Raw genomic sequence first — 13,001 nt, forward strand, 5'->3', positions numbered from 1 at the left:
AAAAACCCTTGACGCGCGGGTTGATTTCCACAAAATGTAACATTTATTTTGCATGCGGTATGCGGCTCCATCGGAAATGTTAATCTGTTATAGCTTGGCATTTCCTTGAAATGGTTCTTGAAATCCCGCTTCTTATGGTGATTTTCCTCTGTCAATCGCTGCGCCGAAAGATGCCTACGAGTATGACGCGTTATGACGACCGTGGTAGACTAAACCCGTCTGGGGGTCTGGAGTTTTTATTTTTCATCTTCCTATTTGTGTATTGCCTTTTCGAAAGCTTGTACCGTGTCTTTCTGTTTTCGGGTGAGATGGTTTTCCTCAATGCTGTGAATACGTCAGGGCTTTTCTTTTTTTTCGTCTGTATCTTTCAGTCCAAGCTCAGCTTTGGAACTGACTGCCAAAGCGGACCTTTTACGGACACAACCATCCATCCATTTAGCCATCCGCCATCAACGTGACCTCGGTGTGATTTATTCAAATTTTACAAATGTATGTAAATCTCGAGCTTTGTAAGCTGTTCGCTTCCAATACTTTCGGCAGACGGAGACGGGTAAGATGACCGGTGACGGATTTGTTGCATCAATCCCTATCTTTGTGTGATTTGCAGCGCAGTGAGGCAAACGAGCAAAAAAGCGGAACTTGGGCCGCTTATCAATCAATTTTCATTCATTGAAGCGCTTCTAGCCGGTGAACCGTGAACCTGGACCAGCGTCGGAACGAGAGAACTGAGCAAGGATTAAAATATAAGCCAGCCATGAAGTGCAGAAAATGGGATGGAATTTCCACGTATTGCGCCCATCGGAAACGATTGCCTATGCAAATTGATTGCGATTTGAATGGAATTGGAACTAAATTGTGCCACCGGGAGATTAAGAATCAACTAAAGATAATTATAATATTTGTATAAACCCATTGCCGAAGTTAGGAGCGTTTGAATGGACACCATAAGCTGGGCTATTGCACTATCCTTTTTCAAAATTTAAATGATCTTAAATTTTATCATTGTTTGCATTTTGCTCAGATGAAGCTCATAGAGTTATGTTAACTATTTCATAACTACTTTTGTTAAATTTATGACCAAACAATTAAACATCATCGTCATCATCATCAAACATCATTAGGTAAGTAAGAAAGGTTTTAGTTGCAATTAGTTTCTCTTTAACCGTCACTCTAAGACTGTGTGCAGTTCTTACAAAGTCGTTTATCTAACGAATTTTAACCTAATGAACTTGAATTCAAAAAATCTACTGCATCATCCTTAGCGTATTATTATGCTGCTAAAGGAAAGATGCCAACTTCTTCCACGCTTCCTCTTTCGGCTACCAGCATTACACAAATGAAGACATGCTGCGGTCCACGACGAACAGGGGTGTTGTGCTGAATAATTCATTCCTTGCGCAGCGAACGGGTGATGAATTAAATTGCACATCTAATGTAACGTCAATCCCGAATCATTCCCTGGCTTCCCTTTGTACGCATCAGCTAGCATACTTTATAACAACGTCCGACCACTAAAACCTAACCCCTAAATGTATGCAATCGTGTTACAATCTTGTACATTCTTACCTCATTTTATGCTATTAAATTTCCACTCACAGGCGTACAAAACCGCGCGTGGCATCTCCTCGCTGCATTTGATGCTTTCATCCACACACACACACAACTGTGCAATGTGTGTGTGTGTTGCAAACGATGCAACGCCTCTAATGGAAACGACATCCTGCACATTGCAGCACTAAATTGTGAGATGAAACGAAATTAGTTTTTGCTATGCCGTGGAAACGCCATCCGTTTACCTTTATTACCCGTGAGGTGAAATGATGTTACACCGCGAAAACGCGCAATGTACCAGGTTTGCCGGTGTATGTGTCGTTTGCAAAGAGTATTTAACGCGTGGGAGCTATATGTTTAGACCATGAATGGAACCCCAATCGCTAACATGGAGAAGTGAGATAGTTACCTCCAGAAGAACTGACTGAGATGATTTTGGTAGTTTGGAGGGGGTGTTTTGAACATAATTAAAAACACACACACATACGCACCAGACACCTAGATTCGATGCAAATAAATCTTGACCCCAAAAATGCTTCGTATCGCAATGAAGCCGATAACATTGTTTGTGCAAAAGACCGCTCCACAAGCGTGCCGAACACACGAAGACAACGTGACAAAATCATCAAAAACAGACAAGCAGCTCGGCAGCTAGCGGCAGCTGGCCTCGTGCAAAAACAACCATGTTTATTGCGAAACATATTTCTACCACTCAAAAACCACAGGATATTTATGTTTTGCCTGCACCCAAGCCAGCGCGTTGCTGCTAAAACTTGGCTACCTTGGAATAAAATTTAACCTACATGTTCCTTCCTGTGGATGATGAAACTTTCCTCCAAACAAAACAGCTACAAGCACACTACCTTATACACATACAAACTCATGGGTACAAGAGGGAAAAAATCCTCTAAAAACCTCCACCAAGTACCGGTTCGCCGTCCTTCAGCTTCAGTTCCCTATCCAGAAATTCCCTTTTATTGTGCTTTATGCTTCAGTGTGGTAGTGTCGAGAACGTTTAATTCCTACCCCATCGAGCCGTACACTCTCCTACGGTTCGGATGACATTCTCGAACCAGGATGCAGGTGAAATATCGAAACGACTCGTGCTCAACTTTTGAAGCAACCCTCGTGCACACTCCACACTGGTGAGGAAAAACTTTAATTTCCATTGTTCCCACAACGGAATGAACTTTTATCGAACACCAGGAGAAGGGGTTTAAACGGCCACGAAGAGACGGCGAAGGAAGTGTTGCTGACATTCTCTTTTTGGTTGTAAAAAGGTGAAGCCGTTTTGTTTTTGTTTTGCTTTTTTTTGTATGTGAAGGTAGGATGCAATCTAACAGGACTGCACGATGCACTAGTGATACCTGACTATACTAGGGTTGCCGACTGTAGTCATCCGAGATGGTTCGTACCCTTGTCGAGATTTGTGCCAACTCATTCAAATTGGAATGTGTACAGCCTTTAACTCATGAAACATTCAGCAGTACAACAAAAACCAACTTCTCCCACCGGGGGAAGATCATCCATATAAACACACACACAGACGCTCACATAAATGCACTTTCTCACTGAACTGCCAACAACGCCCCAAACTCCATTCTTTATGGTGGCTGCCACAAATCAAGTTTCTTATTACTTGCAAATAATAGAACCGGTCTCGATTAATGCACAGCTCTGTCCGCATTTCCGCTCCGCTTTTTTCTCCCATCTACCCGCACCGGACCCGAAACTACCGCATCGCACGAGCGACTACACAAAAGGGTAGCCCTCATCGCTCAAGCACATGGCGTCACGCATCATTAATTATCCAATGACGAATGATACCGTCCATTCGATGGATTTGTGCAAAATGGCTCAACGAGGCGGTATCTGGTCCGATTGTTCGAAACCGGCTGCGAACCTTCCCAATCCATTTCGGAACGTCAAACCCGCCGCTGCATGTATGGTAGCCTCCATCCAGTTTACCTCGGACATCTTTCTCATACTCCTCATCAGCACCAGCACCGGTCCCAGTTTTAGGAAGACGATCAGAATAAACATTATTCCAACGAGCAATCGTTTATCTTCCCTAATCGTAGCCATGACTAACGTATCACACGCTTATTTGGACGCAACCAGCAGACTGAGAACCGGCCGGGCTGAGGAAAAGGTGATCTAGATTCGAGCCTCCAGTCTCTCAAAGCTTTTAGGTGTACTGCCAGTTTTTCTTTACACCACCGAAGATGTTACGCACGTCCGGGAATCCGGCCCGATAGACCGAGCAACGCAGTAACAAAAAAATAAGACCAAGCCCCTCAAACAGGGAACGAGAAGAAGCAATAAAATTAATGGAGACTTATCACTTACTTCAAGTGTTCATCCCACAATCAGCCGAGATTGATTCCGATGATGGGCACCGATGGTATGCGGAACAAGCAAAGTGACGTCCGATGCGACCATTACTCAATGCAGACATTCAGATTACTTAACACTCACGCGCGGGACTGCGCTCCAGCAAATAACTAGCATTCTTCGAGATACATACTTTCCTTCTACTCCGGATGGTTGCGAAACTAAACTGGCAGCCATCTTTCTTTGTGACGATTATTTCTGCATCAATTCCCTGGTGCAATTTAGTAAACAAACTGAAAGGATACAAATCACACGCAAGTTTGGTGTGCTATTCGGTCACGCTTTACTGCATCACACAACACTACTACGTAGAGTTCCCAGGCGCACAAACACACAGTAATGCACTTCTTCCACCTAAATACTAGGCGGACGAGAAAGACAGCCAATTTCATCGATGCTGTCATCGTAATCAGCGTGCAGAACGACAGCCACAAACTTTTCACTTCCTGAGAAAAACGATATCCTGAGAAGGAGCTAAGAAGCTCCCATGTAGGAAAGGGAGAAGCGACGCAATTCAGACTGGAAGTGGAAATCAAAATGTAGTTCGATGTTTATGTATTTTGTATTATTCTTTCAATTGGAAGCAGACAGGAAACGCAAACGGGACACATACCATTTCTGTTGCCAAGCGCATAGCAAACTTTCCTTCGGTGGGTTGGGAACACTAAGACGTGAAATGTTGCAACAGTTCTTTTACAGCACGGAGGTTACTAAGTTGTCACAGGACAAACTGTGAACCGTGCCAGTTCGCTGACAACTGTGTCAACTTTTAACTTAACGGTACGATCAATTATGTCAATAGCGTGCTCAAATATCCTTATCATTCTTCTAGAAAGCGTTGCTTGTATTTATAAACAAGTTGTATTGCAACAATTTCGCGTTGAAGATAAAAAAGTTGAGTCGTTTAATATTGCTACCAACATTACGTGTACACAGATTGCATACCACATGAAAAACATGTGAAATAGACGAAAATCAATAGAAAATCTGTATTGTAGAACAAACATTTTCAGGTCAAAAAGTTTAGTCGATAAGTTTGTCTGATGTGGTTTCCAAACTCAATGTTCGGAACTCAACGGTCAATCAACTAAAATTTAATTGTTTTCGCTTAACGAACCGAACTTTCCCATTCCGTTGAAGAGTGTAACAGAATAATGGTTTGTCGTACGAAATGTTTGGAAGCGAAATAATTCGGTTTCGTTTTTAGTTTCATAAGCGACAAATTCGTGATTCGTGCTCCTAAATAACTAATAAAAACCATTCTTGCAAACACACCAATTAAATTAAGGGTAATGAAGTTTCGAACTCGCCCTCACGGCGCTACTGGTGCTGGTGATATTGATTGAAATTCCTAAAATTATGAGCTCTTTGACAGATCAAAATATATATATTCTTCAACATTCCAAACAAAATTAACTTATGCAAGCCATTATTTTGTCTCAAAATCACGTTTTGATCCCACACAAAATTGTGCAAAGCACTTTACCTTATATAACTCGCATCGAACCCATGCCATGTTTTTCAACGCAAACCTACCGCAACTGCTAAACCTGCTTGACATTCACGCCGCTTCTTGGCTCGAAGTACAACGAAATTCCATCCTTCGGACGAGTGATGAGCTCGTGCTGTATTAACTGTTCGGCCCGTGTCTTTACTGACCGGATCGTAAACCGGCGCAAAATCGACGAAACAACACTCTTCTCCTCGAGCAGTGCAAACTTCTGGCCGATGCAGTTCCGTGGCCCCGCACTGAATGGAATGTACGCGTACGGGTGTCGATTTTCCGTCTGTTCCGGCAAGAAACGGTCCGGGTCGAATTTTTCCGCATCGGGAAAGAACCTACGCAAACGGTGGTTGGTGAATTGGTGAAACTAGGCTCGCTTTTCCCTCGCTTTGCCACGGTGTCTACTTACCGTTCATCCCGATGCACGTGGTACGCATGCACACCGACAATCGTGCCGGCCGGGACGTGATAACCACCAAGCGTAATGTCTTCACTGAGCGTACGACCAAAAAAGGACACGGATGGGTAGAGCCGTAACGTCTCCTTGAGGCACCGTTCGAGCAGCTTCATCTCGTTCAGATCCCGCATCGTTGGGGCTCGGTTCGACTCGCCAAAGATCGAATCAATTTCCTGCTGAACTTGATGCTGAATTTCCGGATGAAGTGCGAGCAGAAACAACGCCCAACACATCCCGGCGGTGGTCGTATCGTGTCCCTACGTTTCGGTGCGTGTATTTTTATGTCGTGTTTGAGATAGACAAGATAGAGAGAAAGAGATTGTGGAGTGTTGGAGGAGGGTAAACAGATAAAGAAACATGAGCTCACAGCTGATAGCAATGTCCTCACGGTGACAGTTGTTATGCTATTCAGCTGAGTACCGTTTGCGGTACGGCTCGTTTCGGTGTTGTCACTCACCTCGAACATAAACGTGTCGACCTCTTCCCGGACATCGTCGTCACTGAGCAGGTTGCTCTGCTCGTTGCTTTGCAGCAGCATATCTAGAAAGGCTAGCCGTCGCTTCCGGCCACTGTCCCATTTCTCCGCCCTAGCTTCATTCACCGGACGTTGCTTCAACTCTTCACGTCGCTCGCGTATAACCTAACACGTAAGCGTAACAGTGATATTTGCATCATTTAATGAGTTTTTAGTTACATACTGTATCAGTTTCATCAACTCTCCCATACCTTGCTAGAATATCCATGCACTTCTGCCAGTGCTCTGCGGTATTGCTGGCCAGCCCGCGACCTATTCCAGATAAAGTCCGGATGAAGCCAGGGCCGTACCACACGGTACTGAATCATTGCGCTCAGTCTACAGTTGGGGTAAGTAAATCAGGTACATTAATCTTAGTTCCCTCACACCATGTGGTACACCGAGCATACTTACTCGTACACAGCCGCAACGTACGGATTATCCATGCCACTAGTCTGTGCGTTCACCTTCACACCCATTGCCGTTTCTGTACACGGCAGCAAACATACCGGCCACCCATACCGCCCCCAATCATCAGAATGAAGCACAATCATCAGAAAAATAATAATAAAACATGACGTGTAAGTAGCTTCATCAGAACCAGCAGCACTATAACCATCACCTTCCTTTGCCACACTACACACTACAACTCAATCACACATTCCGGCGGTTCGTTACTCACCGCAAATGATATCCAGCGCCGCCTTCGTGATGAACGGGTACACGTTGATCGGTTGTTTGCCACTTCCGGCCTGTACTGACAGCTTCTCCACCAGCAGTGCACCGTGTTCGGCAAACACCTCACAGAAGCCATCGAGTATGTTGAAGTGGAAGGTGGGCGTTATGAGCCGCCGGTGCTGAAACCATCGATCATCTGTGGAGTTGAGAAATTTTCGGCCCGCAGATGATGAAATGAAGTGCTTCAAGTTATTCAACCTTCTTCGTTTTTACTCCGTGGTTTACCTTTCGATGTTAGCAGACCCTGACCGAGCCAGGCCGATAGAAATTTATACATCGCTGACTTTTCGATGTGCCGGCTGGAGGAGATGAGCTTTTCCACGTACTCCGCCTTGTTAATTCGCACCTCCGGTGTGAAGCCGTTCCAAATCCGATGAATTCCCGGATAGGCACGGGTGCGTTCATCAATTATGTAGAATATTTCTGCGGTAATTTAAACATGTAAGCATATTTGATCAGTTTTTACTAAACGAAGCTCTCAAGTACCTTCCGACTTCTTTCCAATGAAGGAGTGCATCGTTCCGACCACCGGGTAAGCCTTGGGGCCGGGAATTTTGTCCATTATATTCTGCAGCTGAAACCGTTTCTTGAGCCATCTCAAAAAGGGTACCAAAGTGATCAGTACCAGTGCTAACTGGATGAACACAACCGATTCTCCGTTGAACATTTTGATCCACACTACGCTATCGCACTAGCTGTCCAATTTAGGGTACAATAATATTGATTATCTACTTAATACTATCACCGGAAGATATGGCTGTGATGAGATAAGTAACAAACTCGCTACACTTTCTTCGAACAAGTTTGGTCTTTAAACGGTCATGCTGACAGTCCGACGAATCCAACACAACTGAGCACCACTTCGATCTCATCCGCTCGTCTTATGGCAGTAAGTCATTGTGTACTCTCTGACAGCAGCAGTGTTTCTCGGAGCCTTAAGTCCCTCGTAAGGTGATAACTTGTACATCATAGCGACTTTCTTCTTATCACTTATTCGCCTCTTCTTCTTAGGACTAACAATCTGCATCTGATCGCGTGTAATAGCACACCCAAACACTGTAACAGATAACCAAATCCAACCATACAACGTACGAGCAAAGTCGAGCAAAGATGCCTCCTCATAAACGCACGCGACGCTTCTTCATCGGAAGGTTCAAAGGTTTCGTCAGATGGTCACTGGACCGCCTTAAACCGGCTCGTCTGTTGGTCGTTCATTCGCCGGACTGTGAGTACCATTCGGTTAGCCATGATTATGCATAATTCAATGTTTTCTTATGCGTTGATTTATGAAGCGTCATGTAATGGCGACACGTTTGGCCGCAATTTGTACCAATCATTGCTTTATTACAGCTATGACCGAAAACAACTCGAGCCTTTTCGTTTGTTTCATTAAGTAGTGAGATGTAGACATTGAAACAGTCGTCAGAGGAACTAAAATATAGAGAGCTTAGGAAATTCTTATTTTAAAACCAGAACAAACTATGTACTATAGCCACAATTTCGTAATTCGTAGAAATACTGCAAACAAGTCTTTAAATTAAAAGCATCTTCCTTTTAATTTCCAACAGGGTAGTCCAACGAACGGTACTGGCCATCGTTAATAATCGAATACATGTCCCGGGGAAATGATGCAGCTTGTTTGCGGTAATCGCTTCATATCCCACAACGCTTTGCCTAGCTGAAGCCAACCGTGTGTGCCACCCGTGCCAACGGTTAAATGGAAAACCGTGTTCCATCATCGACAACATAGTGATGGAGTCATGTCAGTTCGTTGCGGCACCGTATCCATTTTCCACCGCTGGCATATTGACTCGTTCGTTAGTATTGTGTACGAAGATAGGTGAACAACAAAGATGGCAACGTTTTATGTTTGCATCAAACATTGGCAGCACATTTTTGGTTAGCATGTAAGCTTCACTTTGTACCGTGTTTGTTTTCTACTTATTTTCGAAGATGATGACGGTGACACACGTTTAGTATCCCTTCGTTACGGATTAACGTAAAGCGAAACCATTTCTAATTGATGCATCTTTATCAATGTATCCCTTCTGGAGTGCTTTTCAATTTCATTCCTTTCTTTATGTATCTCTTGTGCCGAAAGTTAGTTCATGACAGTGGCATAAGTTTTCGCATGTTCACTTTACACTTGCTATTGACTTTTCGCGCCATAAGCAAACCACGCAGCGAAACGGAACTTCCCTAGAGCAAAATGATTTAACAAGCAACGAGCTAAGCGCCACGGATACCGCAAACAAATCGTTCCCTCGAAGTGTTTCTGCTTCCCTTTTCAGCCGACACTAATTTAAATGTTACTGTTTCCGACAGCATGTTTGTCTTCATTTACCAGCCGGTGACCGGCGCACACCGGATAAAGGCACCACCGTACACATCCATAATTAAGAAATTTAGTGTACCATATGTTGGGCTTGGGATTCGACACCATCTTCCGGCACGAAGCCTTAGCCGAAACGCTTGAAGATGTCGACGGCAGCAGCCTATGAATCGAGAACCGGTGTGCTTCAAGTGGTAAAGTTTACGCCACTTTCGCTATAGGTTCACAAGAATGCCGCCCGAAGTCAGCTTAAGGAACCCGCTGCCAGCCGGGTAGGTTTGGTTCAAATTGTATATCGCACGGTAAAAGCGTATCTTCCCGAAACCCAAGACGGATGGCCTGATTGTGACAGATGCTTCCGGAAGAAAGCTTACCAGCTGCTTTTGCTACTGTTGGTTCGAAAGATCAAGATTAATTCCAGCCCCATGTACCGTCCTCGAAACGGACGGACTGATATCTTCTAAGTAGCTTGATGAAGAAGGCCAAGGGCAGATTGTTTATGTGATGACGAATTAACACTGAAGGGTGCCAATAAATAACGCCTACAGTAGGATGTGTTCCAAATATTAAGCAGCACCTCGTTGCAAAATGATTTATTTACTGGGAATAAAAATGGGCCAAAAACTAATAGCTTAGAAATTAAGAATTTTTACGTAATTAAAACATTAATTTTCAATCATAAAAAAATCACGGTTAGTTTATCATCAACAATTTGCATTAAGTTCCTACAGTTGGTAGCATCAAAATTTAAACAATTAATGAAACTCACTATATGTAGAACACTTTCAACTAAAAACCACATTCAGTTTGCATACCTTTAGTCTCTTACAAGTTCAGCCTTCGTTACACACCAAACACAAATAATTTAATGAAAACGCCATGCCATGAAAAAAGCATAAAAATCATACAACAGTCAGGTTTAACGGTGAGTTCTGAACTCCATTACAAATCTCAAAACTCTTGCCGTGAAAAACAAGCTTCCGTCTCCTTCAAGCGACACAACCGCAAGCTCATATTTTCAACGCTATATACACTCGGTCGAGCAGAAACGACTCTAGCAGTGGTTCTTCTGATTCAACCTCAAACGTCTAGCACCAGAAACCATCGCACTATTTCTCACCGACCGTACACATTCGCCTGTGGTTCCAACGGTCAGAAGAGCAATTGGGCACACCCGCATCTCCAACCGGCCCAGCCGCATCTTCAACCATAGCAGTCGTAACCAAAAACTCAAGGCTAAAAATTCGGTTCGTATTGTTTTGACTTTTGCATTGTCGGGCCAAAAAGCGAAAGCTTACCAGCATCCGAATCAAAAACCTTCTCCCGTAACACTTCCTACACCCTGCTCCATTCGCAGCAGGGAAGCCAAAAGGGCTTTCTCGTATGCTGGGTGCAAACCGCCGAGGACAATCATTGAAATTCATTACGCAGTAATTTTCCAAATTTTACTGCGATTCCCACACCGAAGAGCAAAAGTTCGGCCTTCGAAACCCTTTTCCCGGTGAACCGTTCGTTCGCCGACGGAAAATCCGCACCAACGATATGGTAACCCATGTGCAAAACGGTTCCTCTACGGCTCCCTGTGCGTCCGATGGTGAGCTTCCTTCCCTCGGGGTGGAACGAGGGCCAACAATTTAGAGACTCGAGAAAGGCTATAATGGTTTAATTTACGATCGTCTTCTCGCTATCGTGCGCTCAGTGCACCGTCAGTGCAGAGGAATCCATTTTGAAACGAAGGGTACGCCTATCTTTCTGCATGTATACGTGCGTTGCTGTGTGTGGAAATGTATTGTACAACTATTTGACCGAGAAGCTTTCCCAAAGCGCGCACATGGAAGACAAAACGATTCTCCGTGTCCCTACCCGAGCAAGCAGCGAGGAACGGAAGCTCGATTGTTCTAACAAAAGGGATTTGGAAACTTTCGCTCCTAAAAACGCGCTCCCCGACACCCGGACGCCATTGGGAAAGTTTAATTTGCATGCCATCGAGTATGCCTCCTCATTCGGAAAATGCCTATTGACAGCTAGCTCCAACGAAGCACGCCAGCGAGCAGCGGAACGGTTGTATCGTGCCCATCTTCAGGGTCGGGTGTGGTACATTAAGAATATTAATTGAATTCAACGATTACGATTTATTTCAACCCCTCTCCCTCCACCCCATCCAACGGCCCCATTCGCACGGCCAATGGGGAACTAATGTTGTGCCAAAGGGTTCCTAAATTAGCCAAACTCAATTCATTATGATGGCGTTTTCAATTTCGCTCCATTTCCGATGCAGATGCCTCCTAGGGCTCGTGAGCATATTAATTTCGATGTAATCTGTTTAAGGCCAAGTCGAACCAGGGAGCGGCAGTGGGCTGTAATAGTTCACAGCATTCACTCACACGCCACAGCCAATATGCTGCTGATTGTAGTAATGACTTTTCTTGGGAGAAATACATTAAAAGAATCGGGTTTTAATTCAATCAGTACATGGAAAAAGGGGGGTGCATTATTAGTGCTTGGTTAAAGATAAATTGCTTCTCGTGAGAAATGGACAATAAGCTGTTTAATGGACCTTCATTCTCGCTTGCTTTTGTCAGCAAAACTTTGCTCGATAAAAATATGTCCCGAAATATATGCAACCATTCACTGCCGTATTGCTAAACATGAAAAGATACGCAATAAACTGTAGAAAATCACTGATAAAATAAGTAGTTACTCAATTAAACATGTCAAAACATTCTCAAAAGCTTTATATAACTGATATACACTTGTATATACTGTGCTACTTTTACCACAAATATTTACCCCCACGAATGAAACACGACATGCAAATTATGATCGATGACCAAGTGCTTGTTCGCAAGTGCTCTTTGTGCCCTAAACTACCCTTGTGTCATTCCAAATACAAAACCGTTAAATGAATTTCCATCAGCGATGAAACGGGTCGAATGTTTAACACGTAAACGCACTTCCGGCGAACAGAAACATTAGCACGTAATTGGTGTGAATTGCTATAATGATGGTGGTCATTAAACGGTTGTCACGGTTTTCCTCACCCACGGACTGTCCACTGCGAAGGTACGGCCGCTACGCTTTTTCACTGACGAACAGCTGACATGACACACTGTGAAAAGCATCCATTGGACTGGCCGGTGAACGTAATTAAAACCCATTCTATTGATCAAGGAGTTTATAGTATGTCAGCTTAACGCCTGAATGAAGATATCGAACTTGCCTAGTGCAGTGACATTTGAATAACATTATAATTAAATTGCTGCCATTTACTTCTTTTCAAGCATCGTAGAATCAACATCAGAATGCAATTTATTTAAAATATTTTTTAATAAATTATAATAAGCAACCACCTGCAAATGATGTGAAACAAAATTCCGAAAGCTCACTATAATCCAAAGGTGCAATGTTTTAATCATCTCGCGGCACACAATTCATCAGCATGAAGCGCGTTGTTTAATAAGACATTAGAAAATGAGCGCAGATGACAATCACAAAATGCACGCACCAGACC

The 13,001-nt window shown here is 43.8% G+C and overlaps 1 protein-coding gene across 1 annotated transcript; it reads right to left on the reverse strand.

Moving 5' to 3' along the window:
* Positions 1-5,312: 5,312 nt before the first annotated feature.
* LOC125762344 (cytochrome P450 4C1-like) lies at positions 5,313-8,207 on the reverse strand. Its single transcript, XM_049424309.1, has 8 exons — positions 7,645-8,207; positions 7,384-7,581; positions 7,103-7,294; positions 6,835-6,907; positions 6,633-6,759; positions 6,364-6,546; positions 5,859-6,163; positions 5,313-5,784 (listed from the first exon to the last, which is right to left on the reverse strand). Exons 1-8 carry the CDS (start codon positions 7,823-7,825, stop codon positions 5,490-5,492), a joined length of 1,554 nt encoding a protein of 517 aa, XP_049280266.1. The 5' UTR covers positions 7,826-8,207; the 3' UTR covers positions 5,313-5,489.
* Between the last annotated feature and the right edge of the window lie 4,794 nt (positions 8,208-13,001).

This window comes from Anopheles funestus, chromosome 2RL, assembly GCF_943734845.2.
Source record: "Anopheles funestus chromosome 2RL, idAnoFuneDA-416_04, whole genome shotgun sequence".
Lineage (NCBI taxonomy): Eukaryota > Metazoa > Arthropoda > Insecta > Diptera > Culicidae > Anopheles > Anopheles funestus.

Coding starts and splice junctions, on each gene's coding strand:
- LOC125762344 (XM_049424309.1), bottom strand. CDS start 7,825: ATGTTCAACGGAGAATCGGTTGTGTTCATCCAGTTAGCACTGGTACTG. Junction 7,582..7,644: donor CATTGGAAAGAAGTCGGAAG/GTACTTGAGAGC, acceptor AAATTACCGCAG/AAATATTCTACATAATTGAT. Junction 6,547..6,632: donor TGCATGGATATTCTAGCAAG/GTATGGGAGAGT, acceptor CTTACGTGTTAG/GTTATACGCGAGCGACGTGA.